Source organism: Oncorhynchus tshawytscha, linkage group LG12, assembly GCF_018296145.1.
Source record: "Oncorhynchus tshawytscha isolate Ot180627B linkage group LG12, Otsh_v2.0, whole genome shotgun sequence".
Classification (NCBI taxonomy): Eukaryota; Metazoa; Chordata; class Actinopteri; order Salmoniformes; family Salmonidae; genus Oncorhynchus; species Oncorhynchus tshawytscha.
In genome coordinates, this window is record NC_056440.1 from 48,409,735 (window position 1) to 48,433,848 (window position 24,114).

At 41.9% G+C, this 24,114-nt stretch overlaps 1 protein-coding gene across 1 annotated transcript in view; it reads right to left on the bottom strand.

Moving 5' to 3' along the window:
* Positions 1 to 5,081: 5,081 nt before the first annotated feature.
* The window catches only part of LOC112264159 (C-Jun-amino-terminal kinase-interacting protein 1), a 144,495-nt gene continuing 125,462 nt past the window's right edge, over positions 5,082 to 24,114 (bottom strand). Inside the window, exons 8-12 of the mRNA XM_042330731.1 lie at positions 23,815 to 23,918; positions 21,707 to 21,823; positions 20,765 to 20,835; positions 20,402 to 20,500; positions 5,082 to 7,147 (exon numbers count right to left, since the gene is read on the bottom strand). Of these exons, the coding sequence (XP_042186665.1) occupies positions 7,075 to 7,147; positions 20,402 to 20,500; positions 20,765 to 20,835; positions 21,707 to 21,823; positions 23,815 to 23,918 (464 nt within the window). The 3' untranslated portion in view covers positions 5,082 to 7,074. The remainder of the gene's footprint in view (positions 7,148 to 20,401; positions 20,501 to 20,764; positions 20,836 to 21,706; positions 21,824 to 23,814; positions 23,919 to 24,114) is intronic.

Here is a 24,114-nt window from a genome sequence, read left to right on the forward strand (position 1 = left end):
ATCGCAAACCCTTGGATATCTGCATGAACCCTAGCCTAAATCATGAATTAGCTATATAAAAATTGGCTCAATTATTTATTTACTGGCTCAATTATATATTTGGGTTACTACATGATACAAAGAAAAAGTCCCTAGCGGACGTAGCCTATGTGACGGCTTGGTAGACAAAGGAAAGGGATGGGGACTGAGAAAGAGTGGCAAAAACCAAATGGATTCACTACTCATTCAAGAATAATTGCAATGTATATATTTACGCCCGTATGTCGTTGTTGTCTTCTCTGTTGGAATCCGGTCCATCTGCTGGAGAGTCAGTTCATCAGAGAGTCTCTGGTTGTGTTCATAGTGCATACATCAGGCGTACCCATGGTTGTGGGATAGAATAGTTGTTTTGGCGGTTGTCGGAATTCTCGTACTAGACTTATGTAATTTCAAGCTGCATACTAGTAATTATACGTCTAGGATTTGCTATATTTGCAAGAGATTGATAGTCTCAGAGTTTAACCTTTTCCAGCCGTGTAGCCAAAACTACAGCTGTATTTTCTTCGTGGCCTATAGAATTGTAGCTATTCCAACATAGGGACTCTGTTCTGGCGTTCTCTGACTTAATGTAGGAAGTGGGTTTCATACTCTGTGGAAAAAGGGGCGATTCCATGACGCCAACATAATGTCTATTTTCACGTGGGCATGACCACAAATTTGGTTAACTAATATAAAAACACATGTTTTCTCATTTAGAAGGTTAACCTCACTAGGGGGGGTGGGACAGTAGCATCCCACCTTGCCAACATCCAGTGAAATTGCAGAGCGCCAAATTCAAAAACAGAAATAATCATTATAAAAATGTATCTCGGTCTCGGCCGTGCACATGAAAAAGCTCTGGGCCACTGCAGTGTCCACTCATTCAGAGAGGTCTTACTCCCTCATTTTTCAGAATACAAGCCTGAAACAATTTCGAAAGACTGTTGACATCTAGTGGAAGGCATAGGAAGTGCAATTTGAGTCCTAAGTCAATGGATACTGTAAAGACATTCAATAGAAAACTACAAAAATGAAACAATCCTACTTCCTGGATGGATTTTCCTCAGGTTTTTGCCTGACAAATCAGTTCTGTTATACTCACAGTTTTGGAAACTTTAGAGTGTTTTCTATCCAAATCTACCAATTATATGCATATCCTAGCTTCTGGGCCTGAGTAGCAGGCAGTTTACTTTGGGCATGCTTTTCATTCAATATACCGAATGCTGCCCCCTACCCTAGTGAAGTTAACATCACATTACATCTTTTCACAAATAGTTTCATGTTTAATCACATACATTTTACAATATTTAGATGTAAACCTGACTGCTGGGAAATGTACACTTTAAGACACAGTTGTGTGTTTCCAGTCCTCATGAGATCACCAAATGAAACACACTCGTCATGACTGTCCCTTAAGTGTCCACAGACCACTCCCACATTCTTAAACATATACAATTGTTTAATTATTCAAACTTTTGATGTCCAAGGGTCTCTCTATGTTCCACAATTTACATTCCAATCTCGAACACTACAGATCATAGGGGCAGCGTATTTTATGACCGACCATAAAACAGCTGACTTCCCGCTCTCCCCCTCTATGAGAGATAGCACGCTGTTGAGCGGACCCCCTTTAACTTCTTGGGGATAGTGAGACGCTAGCGTCTCAAGTGGCCAATAGCCTCGGGAAATGCAGAGCGCCAAATTCAAATAAAACGCTATAATGAAAGTTTGAGTTTTAAATCACACATGCAGGGTACTCAATTAAAGCTACACTCGTTGTGAATCCAGCCAACATGTCAGATTTTAAAAATGCTTTTCGGCGAAAGCATGAGAAGCTATTATCTGATAGCATGCACCCACCTGAACCAGTTGTAAACAAAAGAACTAGCGTAGCAGGCGCTACACAAAACGCTGAAATAAAATATAAAACATGCATTACAACTTTAGGTATTTTTAAACATTAATAATCGATCAAATTGTAGACGGGGCAATCTGTATTCAATAGAGCAAGTAAACCAAAACATGCACAATTTTCCCTCTTGCGTAACTATCAACAGTGTAACGTTGTTCCAGGATGTGCCTCTTCTTCGTTTAACCAATGACATCTTAACTTCAACCCAATTCCAAAGACTGGTGACATCCTGTGGAAGTTGTAGGAACTGTAAAATGGTCACTATCAAATTTCCCTTGGCAAAGACAACTGAGGGAACGATCAGAGGAAAAAAAAAAAAAAATTCTGAACAGTTTTTCCTCAGGGTTTTGACTGCTACATAAGTTCTGTTATAGTCACAGACATGATTGAACCAGTTCTAGAAACTTCAGAGTGTTTTCTATCCACACCTACTACTCATATGCATATAATATATTCCTGGCAAGAAGTTTAAACCTGCTTCTTCAGATCGTCACAGGAGAGTTATGACACTGGTCACCGTGGCAACCTCTCAGTGGTGGGGGATCGCATCTGATAGGCGAAATAAAGGGAGCACTGGAGATGGAGTACCGTCATACTTCTCCGTAAGGGACAGTCGGGCATCGCTGACCTGGGTGGACGGCTGGGTAGGCTGGGGGACTGGCTTACTGTGACGACCCATTTTAGGAAGGCCCTACATCAGAGGTATAGAGAACCTCACTGGTGGTGTCGAGGCGGTGGAGAATGTGGACGACCTCCTTCATGATCATACCCAGTAGAGCCAGCTGGTCATGGTGTTGGTGGAATATATTACCCTGTTCCTCAACCGTCCGGAAAATGGTGTTAACTTCTACTGCTTCCATTACAAAACAGGAGAAGCATACTGAAAGTGAACAAAACCAATACTGCCTAAAGACTGAGGCACTGAGGGCTAAATAAAGGGGAAGTAATCAGTGTAATGCTGAAGTCCAGGTGTGCAAAACGATGGGGAGCAGGTGTGCGTAATGATGGTTGCCAGGTGTGCGTAATGTGGGTTGCCAAGACCGGTGGTTAGTAGAGAGAGTGAACAGGAGTAGGCGTGACAGCTGATCCCTGGGGTGGCAAGGTAGCCTGGTGGTTAGAGCTTTGGGCCAGTAACCGAAAGGTTACTGGATTGAGTCCCCAAGGTAAAAATCTGTTTTTCTGCTCCTGAACAATACCCACTGTTCCCCTGTAGCCAGTCATTGTAAATAAGAATTTGTTCTTAAATGACTTGCCCAGTTAAATAAAGGTTACACACACATTCTAGCTGAGAAACCTGGCCATCCCTACTCCGGACCTCAGTGAAGACCAAATGACACCACTGTTGAAAGGTGAAGCATCACATGCTCACTTAATGGGTACGGAAGGGTCATAGTGAGTGTGTACTTCATCTGAAGTTATTGAAGGGTTCTCTGAAACTGTATTCACTGTAAATGTTGCATATTTCAGATCAATTGGAGCTTGTTTACCCTCAAGCAATCTGTACTTTGTTCCAAACAAAATGGAGATCATGAAAACTATGATCCCTTATTGATATCACCTGTTAAATTCAGTTCAACCAGTGTAGATGAAGGGGAGGAGACAGGTTAAAGAATGGCTGTATGTCTGCCATTCAGAGGGTGAATGGGCAAGACAAAATATTTAAGTGCCTTTGAACGGTGTATGTGTGTCAAGAACTGCAATGCTGCTGGGTTTTTCACGCTCAACAATTTCCCGTATATATCAAGAATGGTCCACCACCCAAAGGACAGCCAACTTGACACAACTGTAGGAAGCATTTGGAGGAAGCATTGACACCTTCTAGAGTCCATGCCCCAACGAATTTAGGCTCTTCTGAGGGCAAAAGGGGGTACAACTCAATATTAGGAAGGTGTTTTGTATACTCAGTATATAAGGAATAAGAGCGGCACTAAAATGTATCCCTACGGTACTCATGAGGTACAGCCTTCTCACTCATCATGAATGATAATGAGTGAGAATTTTACAAAGGCTACAAAAATCAGGCAAACCTCTCACCATTACCAATAACTTTCTCTCTCTTTATTATGCACTATTCATTCACAAATTAATGTAGAAGTGTTCTGAAACATATTTTATTCTTACTTACAATAATTAAGTAAATATCAATAAACACAACCAAAACGAACTGCATATGCATCCAATAACTTTGTAGACACAAGCTTGGTGTAGTCATTGATTGCAAGTAATATTGGACAATGTTCTACATACTTCTGTCTACTTTAATACACTATACTTGAATTTATCCAAACACTTATGACTTCTTCATATGTGAGGGACTAGATATGTAAAGTGCTTTAATTTATAAATGGTAAAACAGATATGTATGAAAATACCCTCAAATAAAACATTTGATCTCAAATCCTATATGCTGGAGTATAGAGCCAAATAAAATGTTTTAGCTTCACTGTCCAAATACATATGGAAAATAAGCCATTACAGTCCCTCTTATTGCCATGAAGCTCGTTGATTGGCCAATGAGTGACCAAGCACTTGCCACATCTCAAATGTATTAATTAATTGAAACACCATACCTTTTCCACCACCGCTAGGTATTGCACCCCTTATTCCAGCTGTGCAAATGTAAAAATATTTTTGAAACGCCCTATAGCTTTAGTGCCCCAGGACAGTGCTAAATTGTACCTATTTGTATTTCTTACTACTCCTCCTGGTTGAAGACAAAGGAACCTTATTCTATCCGTGCTACGGAGGAGTAGCTGCATCTAAGTGGGTGAATTCAAGGCGGAACACCCGGCCTCCACTCCCCATCGAATCGTATCTACACTGTTTCATTCCTACGCTGTGAGCCCTGAGCTACAGGGCTGGCTGTCCTCAGAAGACCCCTTTCAGAAGAAGGGCGATAAATCAGACCACTAAGCCAAAAAGGACACTGACATCGTGAGGACAACCAGAGAGTTGCACCAGAGAAGTGCGTCATTGAGAAGCCTAAACGGTCCACGGAGACTCATCGGAGACCTTCAACACATAATTACATCATTATATTCTGACTGATGTCATTGAGGCAGTTCGGGGCAAGGTTAGGGTTAAAATAAGCATAGCTGACAAATTCACCCAAATTTATATTTCTCTCTGTACTTTCTCCCTTTCTCTCTCTTTCATATCCCCATTTTGGGTAACACGCATCATAGTGTGTTGGCCCGTTGTACTAAGTTCTAATCAATAGCCTAGACTGTGTTTTGTGTATCTTTTATTATCATTTTAGCTTTCTAGTAAATAAATAATCAACTAAAATTGGTGTGGTACGAACTCATTGGTGGGACTCGGATGTGTGCAGATTCCCGGATTATGCGACATTCAGAATGAGACTGGAGGAAATTGATTAATTAGTGACTGTTGTAAAATCGATATTCTTTGAGTTAATTTTCCCATGGTGCCCCAGGTTAATGAGTTAATAATTGCCTGATTAATTTAATCACGCAATTATAAACCGTTAATCATTCGATGAGCAGCAGTTGTCACTTTAACTAATACAACGTCACGACAGCAGTATGGGGATGGATCCACCTAGCCTTCCAGTGAATTTAGGGTATAATTGTGGTTCCATCAGAATCTACAAGCAATAAATGGGTAAGAGCGATTGGCTGATTTCAGACTCTTGTCTTACTATCTCAACACACACATGATATCTCCTCCGCAAAAACAGCCTGTTTTCAACCTCTCCTATCAACACACCATGTGGTATATCTAATTGATATAGTAATAACTACAATGATCCTTCAAAGAGGCATTACTTGTAACACCAGTCTCCCACTGCCTTGTACTTCCTAGTCAGAGCACCTCTGTAATAGACTTAGGCTTTCCTTTAAAACTACATCTCCCATCATCCATTTCCTACACATCATCCTATTTCCTACAAACCTTTCATGTCCTTTTTGTGAGGGTCAGAGGTAATTCCCTTTTATGTTACCAGGGTAACAGCTTGAGTAAGCGTCTTTATCTTATACCCAGTTATCTGAATAGCAACCCCATCTGAACTCTCAATATGAACTCTCATTTCATGTTGAAACTGAGCATGAGAAGAACTATGAGGCAGTCCACAGTGACCCTTCCTGCAAATTAGAAGGCTAAAACATCCTTAAAAGCAAGCCAAAGCGGTTGACTGGAAACTCTGTGGTCCACCTCTTTGTTCCTGATCATGGAATTACAATACTGTAATTCAATTAAGGAGTGTACCCTTAATGATTTATCAAGAATCAGTCTTCCCACAAATAAAATAATAACTAGGGTCATGTTCAGCACAAACAAAAGGAAACATTTTCGAACAGAAAACAACGTGAGCGCTTTTATTGGTAGGAATCTCCTTTTTTTCTTTTTTTTTCTCTTGATTCCTTAATGTGAATATATTTGAAGGTTCTGACAATGTACCAGAGATAATACCAAAGGCTTTGCAGCATATTAAAGGCTTTGCAGCATATTAAAGACACATTCCTGGTCAACAGTATGACCCTAATGCTTACTTGTTTTTGTTTTAGTTCAAGTCCACAAAGCCCAGTGTTCTACCTGGGACTCAAGCTCCAAGTCCACAAAGCTCAGTGTTCTACCTGGGATTCAAGCTCCAAGTCCACACAGCTCAGTGTACTACCTGGGATTCAAGCTCCAAGTCCACAAAGCTCAGTGTTCTACCTGGGATTCAAGCTCCAAGTCCACAAATCCCAGTGTTCTACCTGGGATTCAAGCTCCAAGTCCACAAAGCCCAGTGTTCTACCTGGGATTCAAGCTCTAAATCCACGAAGATTAGTCTCAGACTATTCCAGTCCAGGTCACTATGATTTGAGCATTGTGCTTTGAGTGGACAGCCTGAGGACACCATAGGCACATTCACTTCCTCATCAGTGACTCCATTTAGCATATTTTGCAACCCTCTCTTCAACGTCTCCACTATGTTTGGATCAATTACTTGTTCAATCTTCATACTGTTTGACATATTTGGATAAACAGTAGACACCAATACCTCACCTTCTTTCTCTCTCTCCATATTTTTGTCAGATATTTTAGTTCATATTTGTTAGAAATGTTTTCTCCGTCATGCAACTTTATGTTATGATAATCTGTAATGTACAGGGTTGTGGGGGAAGTTGGGGTGGGTGCTATTCCAGGTAAATATCCTCTGTCGGACAGGAGTAATCTACAAATTCCTTATAGTACAACTGGAAGGCTTTCCTGTAGATGAGACAAGAGGGGAGAACAGATCGGGGGGGGGTGGTAGATAAACAAAAAGGTTATTCAATCATTCAGTTCCTTACCTGACAGGTATGACAACTCTCTACAGGAACATACACTCAGTTGTCAGCTTATTAGGTACACCCATCCTGCACCGGGTCGGAGCCCCCTTTGTGTATAAGGTGGCTGTTGTGAAATTGTTAGGTTTAGATTACTCGTTGGTTATTACTGCATTGTCGGAACTAGAAGCACAAGCATTTCGCTACACTCGCATTAACATCTGCTAACCATGTGTATGTGACAAATAAAATTTGATTTGATTTGCCTCCAGAACAGCCTTAATTCTTTGTGGCATGGAAACGTTGCTCAATTGGTATCAAAAGACCAAACGTGTGCCACGAAAACATTTCACACACCATTGCACCACCGCTACCAGCCTGTACCATTGACACCAGGCAGGATGGGGCCATGGGCTCATGCTACTTACACCAAGTCCTGACACTGCCCACAGCATGATGCAACAGGAAGCGGGATTCATTGCATCAATTGTCCAGTGTTGGTGATCGCGTGCCCACTGGTGCCACTTCTTGTTTTTAGCTGATTGGAGTGGAACCCGATGTGGTGTGGTTGTCTGCTGCAAATAGCCCATCCGTGACAAGGACTGACGATTGTGTGTACCGAGATGCCGTTCTGAACACCACTGTTGTACTGTGCTGTTATTTGCCTTTGGCCCACATGTTAGCTTGAACGATTCTTGCCATTCTCCTTCGACCTCTATCATCAACGAGGGGTTTTTGCCCACAGCACTGCCTCTAAACTGGATGTTTTTAGTTTGTCGCATTATTCTCGGTAAACTATGGACACTGTTGTATGTAAAAAGCCCAGGAGGGCTTTTTCTGAGATACCGGAACCGGCGAGCCTGACACCGACAATCATACTATGCTCAAGGTAGCTTAGGTCACTCGTTTTGCCCATTCTAACATTCAATCGAACATTAACTGAATGACTCAATGCTTGTCTGACTGCTTTATGTAGCAAACCATGTGACTAACTGTCTAGGAGCGAGCCATTTTCGTGAACGGGGTGGTGTACCTAATAAACTGGGTGTACTGGGCCAACTGCAACCAACAGGCAGAATTTAGAGCTGGATTTCTTAAAACGCTACCTACAGGATGCTAAAACATTTGCTTGCAACCAAAAGCCCACAAAAATTAACTAGCAGATCAGTTGATGTCATGTTGTCACTGTTTCAAAAGAGTTAGATGCCAGACAGCTGCGTCTAGGTTCTCTACTCTTGGCCCAATGAAGTATTGGGAACATTGAAAATAGCAAGGCTGGTAATTAATAACACATATTTATTGTTAGAATATAAACCGAATGAATTTTAAGAAACTCGAGTACAGTAAACTCAAGCAGTGTATAGTTCAGTACAGGAAAATAGAGTATAGTTCAGTACAGTAGAAAATAGTTCAGTACCTTAAAAATCAGTAGAATAGAGTATAGTTCAGTAAAGTAGAGCACAGTACTGTACTGAAGTGAACTATTCTCTACTTTCCTGTACTGTACTGAACTATACTTTACTCGAGTTTACTGTACAGTAGAGTACGATACTGTATAGTTCAGTACAGTAGAGTACAATGCAATATAGTTCACTACAGTAGAGTAGAGTATAGTTCACTTGAGTACCGTACTCTACTCTACTGTACTATACTCTACTGAACTATACTGCCTGAACTATTTTGTACTGTACTGCACTGAACTATACTCTAGAAAAAAACACATGGTAGTTCCAAGATGGCGTAGCAGTCGGACATCTTGTCGTGTCCCTTGTCCCTCGTTTTTTTTTTTTACATATCTTTCTTCGCATATCTTTTAAAACATTTTGCTAAACCTCAACTTCTAAATACTCTCCTGCAACCTGCCTCACCCAATGTTGCTATTTTTTTCTGAAGTATTTATATTTACTTCGGCTCCGGATTCCCTCAACTGAAGCTAGCCAGCTAACTACCAGCTATCAGTCAGCAAACCATTGCTAGCGGTCTTCAGCTAACCGGTCATCAGCTAACCTTTAGCTCGGAAAGCTCTCGCCAGTTCGAACAACGCGACTCTAACCAGAGCATAACGGACCTATTATTTTTTTTTATCCCCAGATTCCCACCGGATTCCCACCACAAACGGAACATTTTCAGCTGGATCTTCACAACTAGCTAACTAGCTAACCGCAATCCCGGATGATTACTCCTGGCTAGCGTTTCCACCCACTTAGCTTGAAGCTAGCCAGGCCAGAGCTCCTGTGCTACCACCGAAGCATACTCCTGGGCTACAATATCCGGACCCACGACCGGTCTATCGATGTCACCACATGAAGAGGCATAAACAGACTCACCCCATCGCGACGCCCCCCCAAAGGCTAACTTTCTAGCCCTTGCTATCTCCTTGCTTGCTAATTCGGCCTGCTAACTGCTAGCTTGTTTAGCCCCGGTCAGCTAACTGCTACCTTGTTTAGCCCCGGCCTAGTAACTGTTAGCTTGTTAGCACAGGCCTGCTAACCGTCTGAATCGCCGCGTCCCAAACACTCACTGGACCCATATTTACTTTCAATCTCTTTTTGATTTTTTATTTGTTTATACCTTCCGGTGACCTGCCTCACCCAATGTGATACAGAATCGCTATTATTTTAAATTTTTAGAACACACTCAAGAACCTCCAGAAGCTAACCAGCTAACTAGCTACAAGCTATTTAGTCATTGTTAGCCACTGCTAGCGGCTTTGACCTTTTACCTTCTGCACAGCCAGCCAGTTTTTAAACCTGGATAACACTCGCCAGTCCAGCTTCCCTGCCCCATCCACCGCTGCCCCCTGGACACTGATCACTTGGCTACATAGCTGATGCATGCTGACTGTCCATTAATCACGGTACTCCATTCTGCTTGTTTATGTTTTATCTGTCGGCCCCAGCCGCACTCAGGCTCTGTGTGTAGTTAATCCGACCCTCCCTGCCTAGTCAACACCATTTTACCTGCTGTTGTTGTGCTAGCTGATTAGCTGTTGTTGTCTCACCTACTGTTTTAGCTACTGTTTTAGCTAGCTCTCCCAATTCATCACCTGTGATTACTGTATGCCTCGCTGTATGTCTCTCTCAAATGTCAATATGCCTTGTATACTATTGTTCAGGTTAGTTATAATTGTTTTAGTTTACAATGGAGCCCCTAGTTCCACTCTTCATACCCCTGATACCTCCTTTGTCCCACCTCCCACACATGCGGTGACCTCACCCATTACAACCAGCATGTCCAGTGATACAATCTCTCTCATCATCACCAAGTGCCTGGGCTTACCTCCGCTGTACCCGCACCCCACCATACCCCTGTCTGCGCATTATGCCCTGAATATATTCTACCATGCCCAGAAATCTGCTCCTTTTATTCTCTGTCCCCAACGCTCTAGGCGACCAGTTTTGATAGCCTTTAGCCGCACCCTCATTCTACTCCTCCTCTGTTCAGCGGGTGATGTGGAGGTAAACCCAGGCCCTGCATGTCCCCAGGCACCCTCATTTGTGGACATCTGTGCTCGAAAAAGCCTTGGTTTCATGCATGTCAACATCAGAAGCCTCCTCCCTAAGTTTGTTTTACTCACTGCTTTAGCACACTCTGATCACAACCCTGATGTCCTTGCCGTGTCTGAATCCTGGCTCAGGAAGGCCACCAAAAATTCTGAGATTTCCATACCCAACTATAACATTTTCCGTCAAGATAGAACTGCCAAAGGGGGAGGAGTTGCAGTTTACTGCAGAGATAGCCTGCAAAGTAATGTCATACTTTCCAGGTCCATACGCAAACAGTTCGAACTACTAATTTTGAAAGTTACTCTCTCCAGAAATAAGTCTCTCACTGTTGCCGCCTGCTACCGACCCCCCTCAGCTCCCAGCTGTGCCCTGGACACCATTTGTGAATTGATCGCCCCACATCTAGCTTCAGAGTTTGTTCTGTTAGGTGACCTAAACTGGGATATGCTTAACACCCCGGCAGTCCTACAATCTAAGCTAGATGCCCTCAATCTCACACAAATCATCAAGGAACCCACCAGGTACAACCCTAAATCTGTAAACAAGGGCACCCTCATAGACGTCATCCTGACCAACTGGCCCACCAAATACACCTCCGCTGTCTTCAACCAGGATCTCAGTGATCACTGCCTCATTGCCTGTATCCGCTACGGAGCCGCAGTCAAACGACCACCCCTCATCACTGTCAAACGCTCCCTAAAACACTTCTGTGAGCAGGCCTTTCTAATCGACCTGGCCCGGGTATCCTGGAAGGACATTGACCTCACCCCGTCAGTTGAGGATGCCTGGTCATTCTTTAAAAGTAACTTCCTCACCATTTTAGATAAGCATGCTCCGTTCAAAAAATGCTGAACTAAGAACAGATATAGCCCTTGGTTCACTCCAGACCTGCCTGCCCTCGACCAGCACAAAAATATCCTGTGGCGGACTGCAATAGCATCGAATAGTCCCCGCAATATGCAACTGTTCAGGGAAGTCAGGAACCATTACACGCAGTCAGTCAGGAAAGCTAAGGCCAGCTTCTTCAGGCAGAAGTTTGCATCCTGTAGCTCCAACTCCAAAAAGTTCTGGGACACTGTGAAGTCCATGGAGAACAAGAGCACCTCCTCCCAGCTGCCCACTGCACTGAGGCTAGGTAACACGGTCACCACCGATAAATCCATGATTATCGAAAACTTCAATAAGCATTTCTCATCAGCTGGCCATGCCTTCCGCCTGGCTACTCCAACCTCGGCCAACAGCTCCGCCCCCCCCGCAGCTACTTGCCCAAGCCTCTCCAGGTTCTCCTTTACCCAAATCCAGATAGCAGATGTTCTGAAAGAGCTGCAAAACCTGGACCCGTACAAATCAGCTGGGCTTGACAATCTGGACCCTCTATTTCTGAAACTATCCGCCGCCATTGTCGCAACCCCTATTACCAGCCTATTCAACCTCTCTTTCATATCGTCTGAGATCCCCAAGGATTGGAAAGCTGCCGCAGTCATCCCCCTCTTCAAAGGGGGAGACACCCTGGACCCAAACTGTTACAGACCTATATCCATCCTGCCCTGCTTATCTAAGGTCTTCGAAAGCCAAGTCAACAAACAGGTCACTGACCATCTCGAATCCCACCGTACCTTCTCCGCTGTGCAATCTGGCTTCCGAGCCGGTCACGGGTGCACCTCAGCCACGCTCAAGGTAATAAACGATATCATAACCGCCATCGATAAAAGACAGTACTGTGCAGCTGTCTTCATCGACCTTGCCAAGGCTTTCGACTCTGTCAATCACCATATTCTTATCGGCAGACTCAGTAGCCTCGGTTTTTCGGATGACTGCCTTGCCTGGTTCACCAATTACTTTGCAGACAGAGTTCAGCGTGTCAAATCGGAGGGCATGCTGTCCGGTCCTCTGGCAGTCTCTATGGGGGTGCCACAGGGTTCAATTCTCGGGCCGACTCTTTTCTCTGTATATATCAATGATGTTGCTCTTGCTGCGGGCGATTCCCTGATCCACCTCTACGCAGACGACACCATTCTATATACTTCCGGCCCGTCCTTGGACACTGTGCTATCTAACCTCCAAACGAGCTTCAATGCCATACAACACTCCTTCCGTGGCCTCCAACTGCTCTTAAACGCTAGTAAAACCAAATGCATGCTTTTCAACCGTTCGCTGCCTGCACCAGGCGTGCGCCTGACCAGCATCCCCACCCTGGATGGTTCCGACCTTGAATATGTGGACATCTATAAGTACCTAGGTGTCTGGCTAGTAGACTCCAATCGAAAATCAAATCAAGAGTCGGCTTTCTATTCCGCAACAAAGCCTCCTTCACTCACACTGCCAAATTTACCCTAGTAAAACTGACTATCCTACCGATCCTCGACTTCGGTGATGTCATCTACAAAATTGCTTCCAACACTCTACTCAGCAAACTGGATGCAGTTTATCACAGTGCCATCCGTTTTGTCACTAAAGCACCTTATACCACCCACCACTGCGACTTGTATGCTCTAGTCGGCTGGCCCTCGCTACATATTCGTCGCCAGACCCACTGGCTCCAGGTCATCTACAAGTCCATGCTAGGTAAAGCTCCGCCTTATCTCAGTTCACTGGTCACGATGGCAACACCTATCCGTAGCACGCGCTCCAGCAGGTGTACCTCACTGATCATCCCTAAAGCCAACACCTCATTTGGCCGCCTTTCGTTCCAGTTCTCTGCTGCCTGTGACTGGAACGAATTGCAAAAATCGCTGAAGTTGGAGACTTTTATCTCCCTCACCAACTTCAAACATCTGCTATCTGAGCAGCTAACCGATCACTGCAGCTGTACATAGTCTATCGGTAAATAGCCCACCCATTTTTATCTACCTCATCCCCATACTGTTTTTATTTATTTACTTTTCTGCTCTTTTGCACACCAATATCTCTACCTGTACATGACCATCTGATCATTTATCACTCCAGTGTTAATCTGCAAAATTCTAATTATTCGCCTACCTCCTCATGCCTTTTGCACACAATGTATATAGACTCCCCTTTTTTTCTACTGTGTTATTGACTTGTTAATTGTTTACTCCATGTGTAACTTTGTGTTGTCTGTTCACACTGCTATGCTTTATCTTGGCCAGGTCACAGTTGCAAATGAGAACTTCTCAACTAGCCTACCTGGTTAAATAAAGGTGAAATAATTGTTTACATTTTTTAAAATGGTATAGTACAGTAGACTACAGACTGTACTGAACTCCACTCTACTGTACTGAACTCTTCTCTACTTTTCTATACTGTACTGAACTATATACTCAAGTTTATTGTACAGTAGAGTAGACATTATAAATACCTATGTTGGGCCACAGAATATAATTTGTAATTTGACACCTTGATTATACTATAATTAATACACATATAGATTATAGTAACTCAATCATGATTGGCTTGATTAAGTTACTAATTTTAGATGTAGGCAGTTCAGGAATACTTTATTTTCTCCTTTTAATAAGAAATGACCATACTGTATTAAAATGTCTTTATTAATGGATAAAATACATTTGAAATGAAAAGTAAACTAACACAAGCTGTACATTAGTAAAATGTGTAGCGTAAAGATATTACGTTTAATTTATACCGATGACAATACCCACCAGAGGGCTAAATAGTCTTGAAAAATGATGGAAGCAAATTAGACTTAAAGGTCAACTGCCCCTTTAAATGGCTTATGTGGCATAGATATGAGTTAGAAACATTAATTACAGTGTCAAAATTGACTACAAAATGTAAATCGGATAATTTTGGTTATAAAGGCAGTCTTGTCCAAAACTGAGTTTTGTAAGTTAGTTTGTTACGACTTGGGTATGGTTGGGTATGGATTACTTACTTATCATGTGGACATTTGCTGTCAAGTCAAAGTGCAACGCACGCACATTTAGCTCGGCAAATAGGAGTTAAAATGGGCTTCCATAAAGTTGGTCCAAACTTCCAATGCATTTCAACAATATGATAGATTTGATCCGACACGGTCACTTCTGCTGTTAGCAAGCCAGGCCAGCTATGATACCACATATTAAAAGGGGAATGATACTATATCTAGCTAAATACAGTGCCTTATGAAAGGATTCACACAACTTGACATTTTCCATATTATGTTATGCTACTGCCTGATTGATTAAATTGAGATTTTGGGTCACTGGCCTACACAAAATACCCCATGATGTCAAAGTGGAAAATGTTTTATTTTTTTTTACAAATTAAGAAAACATTTAAAGCTGAAAGAAGTCAGTAAGTATTCAAACCCTTTGTTATGGCAAGCCTAAGTACAGGATAAGAAAATGTCACATAGGTTGCATGGACTTCTGTGCAATAATGGTGTTTAACATGAATTTTGAAGGAGTATCTCATCTTTGTACCCCATACATAAAGTTATCTATCTTAGTCGAGCAATGAATTTAGAACACAGATTCAACCACAAAGACCAGGGAGGTTTTCCAATGCCTCACAAAGAAGAGCACATATTGGTAGATTAGTATAAAAAAAAGCAGACATTGAATATCCCTTTGAGCATGGTGAAGTTATTAATTACACTTTGGATTGTGCATTAATACACCCAGTCACTGTCACTCCCTGACCTTAGAGATCCTTTTAATTTTCTATTTGGTTAGGTCAGGGTGTGACTAGGGTGGGAAATCTATGTTTTCTATTTCTTTGTTGGCCTGGTATGGTTCCCAATCAGAGGCTGCTGTCTATCGTTGTCTCTGATTGGGGATCATATTTAGGCAGCCTTTTCACACCTGTTGTTTGTGGGATCTTGTTTTTGTGTTGTGCCTGTGAGCACACCATTCCTTCACGTTTTGTTTGTTTCTGTATTGTTTTGGTGAGTTTCAATAATTAAACATGTGGAACTCTACGTACGCTGCGCCTTGGTCCATTTATTCTTCCAGCGATTGTGGCAGTCACTACAAAGATATAGGCGTCCTTCCTAACTCAGTTGCTGGAGAGGAAGGAAACCGCATATGGATTTCACCATGAGGCCAATGGTGACTTTACAACAGCTACAAAGTTTAATGGCTGTGATAGAAAACTGAGGATGGATCGACAACATTGTAGTTACTCCACAATACTAGCTAATTGACAGAGGAAAAATAAATCTGTACATAATTACCTTCTTTGGGACTGGGGGGCAGTATTGAGTAGCTTGGATAATAAGGTGCCCAGAGTAAACTGCATGTTACTCAGGCCCAAAAGCTAGAATATGCATAGTATTAGTAGGTTTTGATAGAAAACACTCTGAAGTTTCTAAAACTGTTTGAATGATGTCTGTGAGTATAACAGACCTCATATGGCAGGCACAAACCAGATAAAAAAATCCAACCAGGATGTGGGAAATTTGAGGTTGTAGTTTTTCAAGCCATTGCCTATCAAATATACAGTGTCTATGGGGTCATATGCACTTCCTAAGGCTTCCACTAGATGTCAACAGTCTTTAGAACCTTGTTTGAGGCTTCTACTGTGAAGGGAGAGAGAATGAGAGCTGTTTCAACCAGGTGTCTGGCAGAGTGCCATGAGCTCAGTCTCGCGCACGCCCGTGAGAGTTAGCTAGGTTCAATTGCATTTCTAAAGACAAAGGAATTGTCCGGTTGAAACATTATTGAAGATTTATGATAAAAACATCCTAAAGATTGATTATATACATCGTTTGACATGTTTCTACGAACTGTAATATAACTTTTCATCTGAACTTTCGCCTGGACTTGCCCGCGCCTCGTGAGTTGGGATTTGTGAACTAAACTCACAAACAAAAAGGAGGTTTTGGACATAAATAATGGACTTTACCAAACAAAACAAACATTTATTGTGGAACTGGGATTCCTGGGAGTGCATACTGATGAAGATCATCAAAGGAAAGTGAATATTTATAATGCTATTTTTGACTTTTGTGACACCTCACTTTCTTTGGCTTGGTATGTTTCTCTGTGGCTAGGTGCTGAAATGACGTAAGGTGTGCTTTCGCCGTAAAGCCTTTTTGAAATCTGACACAGCGGTTGCATTAAGGAGAATTTTATCTATATTTCCATGCATAACACTTGTATCTTTTATCAAAGTTTATTTAGAGTATTTCTGTAATTTGATGTGGCTCTCTGCACTTTCACCGGATGTTTGTTTGAGACAATGCATTTCTGAACATAAAACACCAATTTCAAATGAGGTTTATGGACATAAAGATTAACTATATCGAACAAAACACACATTTATTGTGAAATATGAAGTCCTGTGAGTGCCATCTGATGAAGATCATCAAAGGTTAGTGATTAATTTAATCGTTATTTCTGACTTTTGTGAGGGCTCTCCTTGGCTGGAAAATGGCTTTATGGTTTTCTGTGACTAGGTGCTGACCTAACATAATCGTTTGGTGTGCTTTCACAGTAAAGCCTATTTGAAATCGGACACTGTGGCTGGATTTACAAGAAGTTAATCTTTAAAATGGTGTAAAATACTGGTATGTTTGAGGAATTTTATTTTTGGGATTTCTGTTGTGTTTAATTTGGCGCCCTGCAATTTCACTGGCTGTTGGCGAGGTGGGACGCTAAAATATTCCAAAACATGCATCCTGTTTGCAAGAAGGCACTAAAGTAATACTGCTAGAATTGGGGCAAAGTAATTCACGTTTTGTCTTCAATACAAAGTGTTATGTTTGGCAGCTCCAATACAACACATTACTGAGTACCACTCACCATAAGTTCAAGCATAGTGGTGGCTGCATCAGGTTATGGGTATGCTTGTAATCGTTAAGGAGTGGGGTGTTTTTTCATGATTAAAAATTAAACGGAATAGCGCTAAGCACAGGCAAAATCCTAGAGGACCTGTTTCATACTGCTCTCCATCAGACACTGGGGGATGAATTCACCTTTCAGCAGTACAATAGCCTAAAAAGGCATAGCCAAATATAGACTGGAGTTGCTTACAAAGAATACAGTGAATTGTCCTGAGTAGCCGAGCTACAGTTTTGGCTGAAAAACGTCTTGAAAATCGATGGCAAGACTTAAATGGTTGTCTAGCAATGATCAACAAACAACTTGACAGAGCTTGAACAATTTTGAAAAGAATAATGGTCAATATTGTAATATCTAGGTGTGCAAAGCCCTTAGAGACTTACAGAGAAAGAATCCCAGCTGTAATCGCTGCCCAAGGTGATTATAACATGTATTGACTCAGGGTGTGATATCTTTGTACTCCATTTTCAATACATTTGCAAAAACGTCAAAAATGTCATATTTTAGTTCTTTCATCACATTCCCAGTGGGTCAGAAATGTACATACACTCAATTAGTATTTGGTAGCATTGCCTATAAATTGTTTAAGTTGGGTAAATTTTGGCTGATGTAACTGAGTCAGGTCTGTAGGCCTCCTTGCTCGCACATGCTTTCTCAGTTCCGCCCACAAATTTTCTGTAAGATTGAGGTCAGGCCTTTGTATATCCACATAATTTTCAATTCCTCATGGTGCCATCTATTTTGTGAAGTGCACCAGTACCTCTTGCAGCAAAGCACCCCCACAACATGATGCTGCCACCCCCGTGTTTCACTGTTGGGATGGTGTTCATTGGCTTGCAATCCTCCCACTTTTTCCTCCAAACATAATGATGGTCAATATGGTCAAACAGTTCTATTTTTCTTTCATCAGACCAGAGGACATTTCTCCAAAAAGTACCATCTTTGTCCCCATGTGCAATTGCAAACCGTAGTCTGGCTTTTTGTATGGCGGTTTTGAAGCAGTGGCTTCTTCTTTCCTGAGCGGCCTTTCGGGTTATGTCGATTTTGGACTGGGATTGATTTGCACTTTTCACATCAAAGTACATTCATCTCTAGGAGACAGAACGCGTCTCCTTCTTGAGCGGTATGATGGTTGTGTGGTCCCATGGTGTTTATACTTGCGTACTATTGTTTGTACAGATGAACGTGGTACCTTCAGGAGTTTGGAAATTGCTCCCAAGGATGAACCAGACTTGTGGAGGCCTACAATTTTTTTTCTGAGGTCTTGGCTGATTTCTTTTGATTTTCCCATGATGTCAAGCAAAGAGGCACTGTTTTTTCAAGGTAGGCCTTGAAATACATCCAAGGGTAACAATTGAAATACCTCCAATTGACAATTGAAATTATGTCAATTAGCCTATCAGAAGATTCTAACGCCATGACATATTTTTGGGGAATATTCCACGATATTTAAAGGCACAGTCAACTTAGTGTATGTAAACTTTGACCCACTGGAATTGATTGAATAATCTCTCTGTAAACAATTGTTGGAAAAATTACTTGTGTCATGCACAAAGTACATGTCCTAACCGACTTTTAAAACTGTAAGTATTGTTATGAGACTTGTTTCTACACCTTGATTACACCACCAGCTCTGGTAAATTCAATTGATTGGTCATGATTTGGAAAGGCACACACCTGTCTATATAAGATCCCACAGTTGACAGTACATGTCAGAGCAACAACCAAGCCATGAGGTCAAAGGAATTGTCTGTAGAACTCTGAAACAGAATTGTGACGAGGCACAGAAGGGTACCAGGTTTGAGGGATCGATGAACAGAGCATAGTACAGGACCTTAGACTGGGGCGAAGGTTCAGCTTCCAATAGCACAACGACCCTAAGTACACAACCAAGACAACGCAGGAGTGGCTTCGAGACGTCTGAATGTCCTTGAGTGGCCCTGGACTTGAACCCGGTCGAACATCTCTGGATAATCCTGAACATAGCTGTGCAGCAACACTCCCAATCCAACCTGACAGATCTTGAGAGGATCTGCAGAGAAGAATGGAGTAACTACCCAAATACAGGTGTGCCAAGCTTGTAGCTCCATACCCAAGAATACTCGAGGCTGTAATCGTTGCCGAAGGTGCTTCAACAAAGTACTTACTTATGTAAATGTGATATTTCATTTTTTCATTAACATTATATATATATATATATTTTACCTATTTTTGCTTTGTAATTATAGGGTACTGTGTGTAGATGTTACATTTTTTTAAATACATTTTAGAATAAGACTGTAACATCAAGGGGTCTGAATACTTTCCGAACGGACTGTACATATAATTATATTCCGGACTCTGACCTTGCTCGTTATAATATTTCTTAATTCCTTCCTTCTTCTGTTTTGGTTTTGTTAGGTATTACTGCTAGGTATTACAGCTACGAACATAAGCATTTCGCTACACCCGCGATAACATCTGCAAAATATGTGTATGCGACCAATGCAATTTATTTTGAAGTCCACAACTTCAAAACATTGTTCTCCCCATAGCAACGCTACCTTACTCGCTGTACTCATTACTGCACCCAAGAAACACCCACATCAAACCACACCCCCAAGATAACTCTTGTTCACCTTCCTCATTTCTTAATGGGCATTGATGAAAAACGAGGCCAAATTACAAAGTGCAGTTTCCCTTTAAACACTGACATTAGCTTTAGGGAGCGATAATATAATGGCCAATAGTAGTTGCAATTGAGATCAACTGTTCAGGTTGCGCATATTGGTGGTTTAACGAGAGATCACCTTGTGTTGAGACATTGTTCAATGTTGGTTGTAATTGACCCACTATGGCTAAGAACCTCTTGAAACCTCTGACAATATAAAAGAGGTAGAAAGAGCAAAAGAGTGACATGATATGTATATTTTTTAAGCCAGAAACAAACAAGTCCTCAAACCTCACCCAACTGACTCTGCCAGGGGTTTAGTAGAATCTTCAGACACAAACACATGACAGGCAAATCTCTGGTCAGCTGGGTGTTTTGTGATGAAGCCAAAGTACCTAAGGGGAAAACATACAAACCACACATGGGTAAAAAAAGAAGAAGAAAGTACAGAGGTCAGAGGAGCGAAACCCCAGAGGGAACCAGGATCTGGGAGTAAAATAATTTTGACATGTAAAAATGCAGATTTTACAATGGAAGGTACCCAGAGTGATTATTTTTTCTCCATTTCCTCCACTGCTTGCGCTATGACTCTCCCAAAAAGCACATTTTTTATTTGAATACAGTGACTGACATAATTGAATCCAGGTCCAGGTACTTACTTGCTGTTCTTAGGGTGATAGCCACAGAAGGAAACATTCTTCAACTGGAAGAAGTGGCTGCACTGGTTACTCTGTGATGACAGACACACATCTATATTATAAACTAGTGGTGGGTTTGAGTCCTCAAATTTTGGAAGGAATTTCTTCATTTTGGGCTCAAAATAAGCGCATCGCCTGGGACCATGGGGGGGGGGGACTGTGATGTCCCAAGGCAATGCACACTACATATGAATGCAACATAATTATTTGGTAGAAACCTCATTGACAAAATTCTATGGCTCCGAAAAACAGGTGTTGGCGGTAAAAAGTATCCACCCTCCATGTCAACAACTGCATTTCTCATGGAATTTGCTATCTGCTTACACCACATCATCTGTAGGAGCTGTAGCTAGTGAACCTTATGATTGGCAAATTAGATTAGCTATTAAAACAAATCATAGCCTTAATGTCAACAAAGAACCCACTGATGGTTACATAGCTTTACTTCAGTTTAGGTGGGCACCGCTGTTGCCAGATGAAATTCTCACTTGCTTCTATACAATACAACTGGATTAAGATGTGTGGACTGCAATACCCGGTAGTGCCCACACTGAGGCGTTATCAACCTTCTTTACTGGGAATATTTCCCTCGGTGTGATCTTGCTGGTCAGCGGTTTGGATAAAACATCTCTTTGTATCTAGTCTTGCAAGCCAGACGCAGAGTTTTGTCGTTGTACTTTGGTCCAAACTAAACTGCTGTCTTTCTAACATGTGCTGAAGGTGTACCTTAAGACGTGTGTGTGAGTGTGTGTGTGATGCAAATGCATGTGTTGAGTGTGTGCATAAATCTGAGTATGTCTCTGTCTGTGTACCTGTCCCGTGTGTCCGTGTGTGTGTATGTGTGCATGTGCAGATGCGCGTGGATGTTTACAATGTGTGTGCATTTGAGTGTGGAAGTCTTACTCTGTCAGAGGCATAGTAGTCATCCTGGACTAGGAGCTTCACGCCTTTCATGTTGATCTCAAGGATACAAGATGAAGGTGGGTTATACTGCACTGTCATCCTCCTATTGCTGGCAATCTGGTGACAATCAAAACAGCATCAGCATCCCGGTTTAGATATTGAAATTATTTGTTAAAAAAAAGCACCCTCATTCAATTAATTGGAATTTAGAACATTTAGAACATGAACAGGGAAAGAGGTGGGTTATTGGTCTTAAAATTATAGTGGCATCTCAGCTAGAAATGCACACTATATATACAAAAGTATGTGGACACCCCTTCAAATTAGTGGATTCAGCTATTTGAGCCACACCCGTTGCTGACCGGTGTATAAAAATGAGCACACAAAAAGTCAATCTCCATAGACAAACATTGGCAGTAGAATGGCCTTACTGAAGAGCTCAGTGACAAGAGCTGCCCCAGTCAACTGTAAGTGAAGTGGGAACATCTAGGAGCAACAAGGGCTCAGCCGCAAAGTGGTAGGCCACACAAGCTCACAAAACGGGAACGCCGAGTGCTGAAGTGTGTAGCGTGTAAAAATTGTCTGTCCTCTGGAAGCAACACCAGAACAACAACTTAGTCTGGAGCTTCATCAAATGGGTTTCCATGGCTGAGCAGCCACACACAAGCCTAAGATCACCATGCACCAATACCAAGCATCAGCTGGAGTGGTGTGAAGCTCGTCGCCATTAGACTCTGGAGCAGTGGAAACGTGTTGTCTGGAGTGATGAATCACCCTTCACCATCTGGCAGTCCGACAGACGAATCTGGGTTTGGCAGATCCCAGGAGAACGCTACCTGCCCCAATGCATAGTGCCAACTGTAAAGTTTTGTGGAGGAGGAATAATGATCTGGGGCTGTTTTCATGGTTCAGGCTAGGCCCCACAGTTTCCAGTGAAGGGAAATCTTAACGCTACAGCATACAATGACATTCTAGACAATTCTGTGCCTCCAACTTTGTGGCAACAGTTTGGAGAAGGCACTTTTCTCTTTCAGCATGACAATTCCCCTGTGCCCAAAGCAAGGTCCATACAGAAATGGTTTGTCGAGATCGGTGTGGAAAAACTTGACTGGCCTTCAGAGACCTGACTTCAACCCCATCGAACACAATTGGGAAGAATTGGAACGCTGACTGCAAGCCAGGCCTTATCACCCAACATCACTGCCTGATGTTACTAATGCCTAGTTAAATAAAGGTTAAATAAATTCAAATGAATAATGCTCGTGGCTGAATGGAAGCAAGTCCCCACAGCAATGTTCCAGCATCTAGTGGAAAGCCTTCCCAGAAGAGTGGAGGCTGTTATAGCAGCCAAGGGGGTACCAACTCCATATTAATGCCCATGATTTTGGAATGAGATGTTCGACGTTCAGGTGTACACATACTTTTGGTCCTGTAGTGTTGCTTTTGAGCAATGCCTCTTTTCAACCTGCCTCTGCCTCTGTCCTCTTTTCTTTTCTATTATGTTTTTAATGATTTCCTGTCTTAACCTTTCTAATTTGTGATCTAAGATTATTCTACTGTCAATGCTTGTTTTTGTTATACAGGGTTGAGGTCAATTCTGAAATGAGTTGCGAATTCTATTGGCTTATTTATTCTACACATTACTACACAAATACAAAATTGTAACCAATACTATGTATAAGAATCAAACTTTGTGGTTGAATCAAAGGAATGACACTCATGTCTTATTTTAATTGCTTTGAATTAATTTACTTCCTTTAATTAAAATTAAATTACAATTTTCTTCCTTAGGGATGTATTAAATGAATGTGTGAATTCAATTCTGAATTCCGACCCCAACCATGGTGTAATAGAATACTATTTTCATAGAGAATGTACTATACTTTTTACCTCTCACACTTTCACCCCCATTATTTCCCATCTTCCTACTCAATCCATCTCTCTCTTCATCCATATCTGTCTCTTCCTCCTCCTCTCTCTCAGTTAAAGATTATGGTTTTCATTGGTAATGTGCCAGTTGACATCTCTCTCACACTCTTTCTATCTTCTCAATATTTCTACACTCTCACTCTTTCTTTCACAAGCACACACACAGCACCTCCCCATACCTTCTGCATAGCTGCACACAGAACATCGTTGCCTTTGTGGTAGGGCACTTGGACCGAGCCCAGGAATTTCATGTGGTATCTGTCTATCCATTCACTGCTCTTCACTGTGGGAGAGAGAGATAGAGAAAGATAAAAAAATATATATAAACTATGGATGCTACAGTACATTTAAAGGCGCAATATGTAGAAATAGCTCTGCCATTTCATGGTTTCTAATGACAAAAGCAAAATATAAAATAGAGAATAATTGTACCATCAATAACTGTCATGGATTTCATAAAGATTACCCTCGCCTGTTTT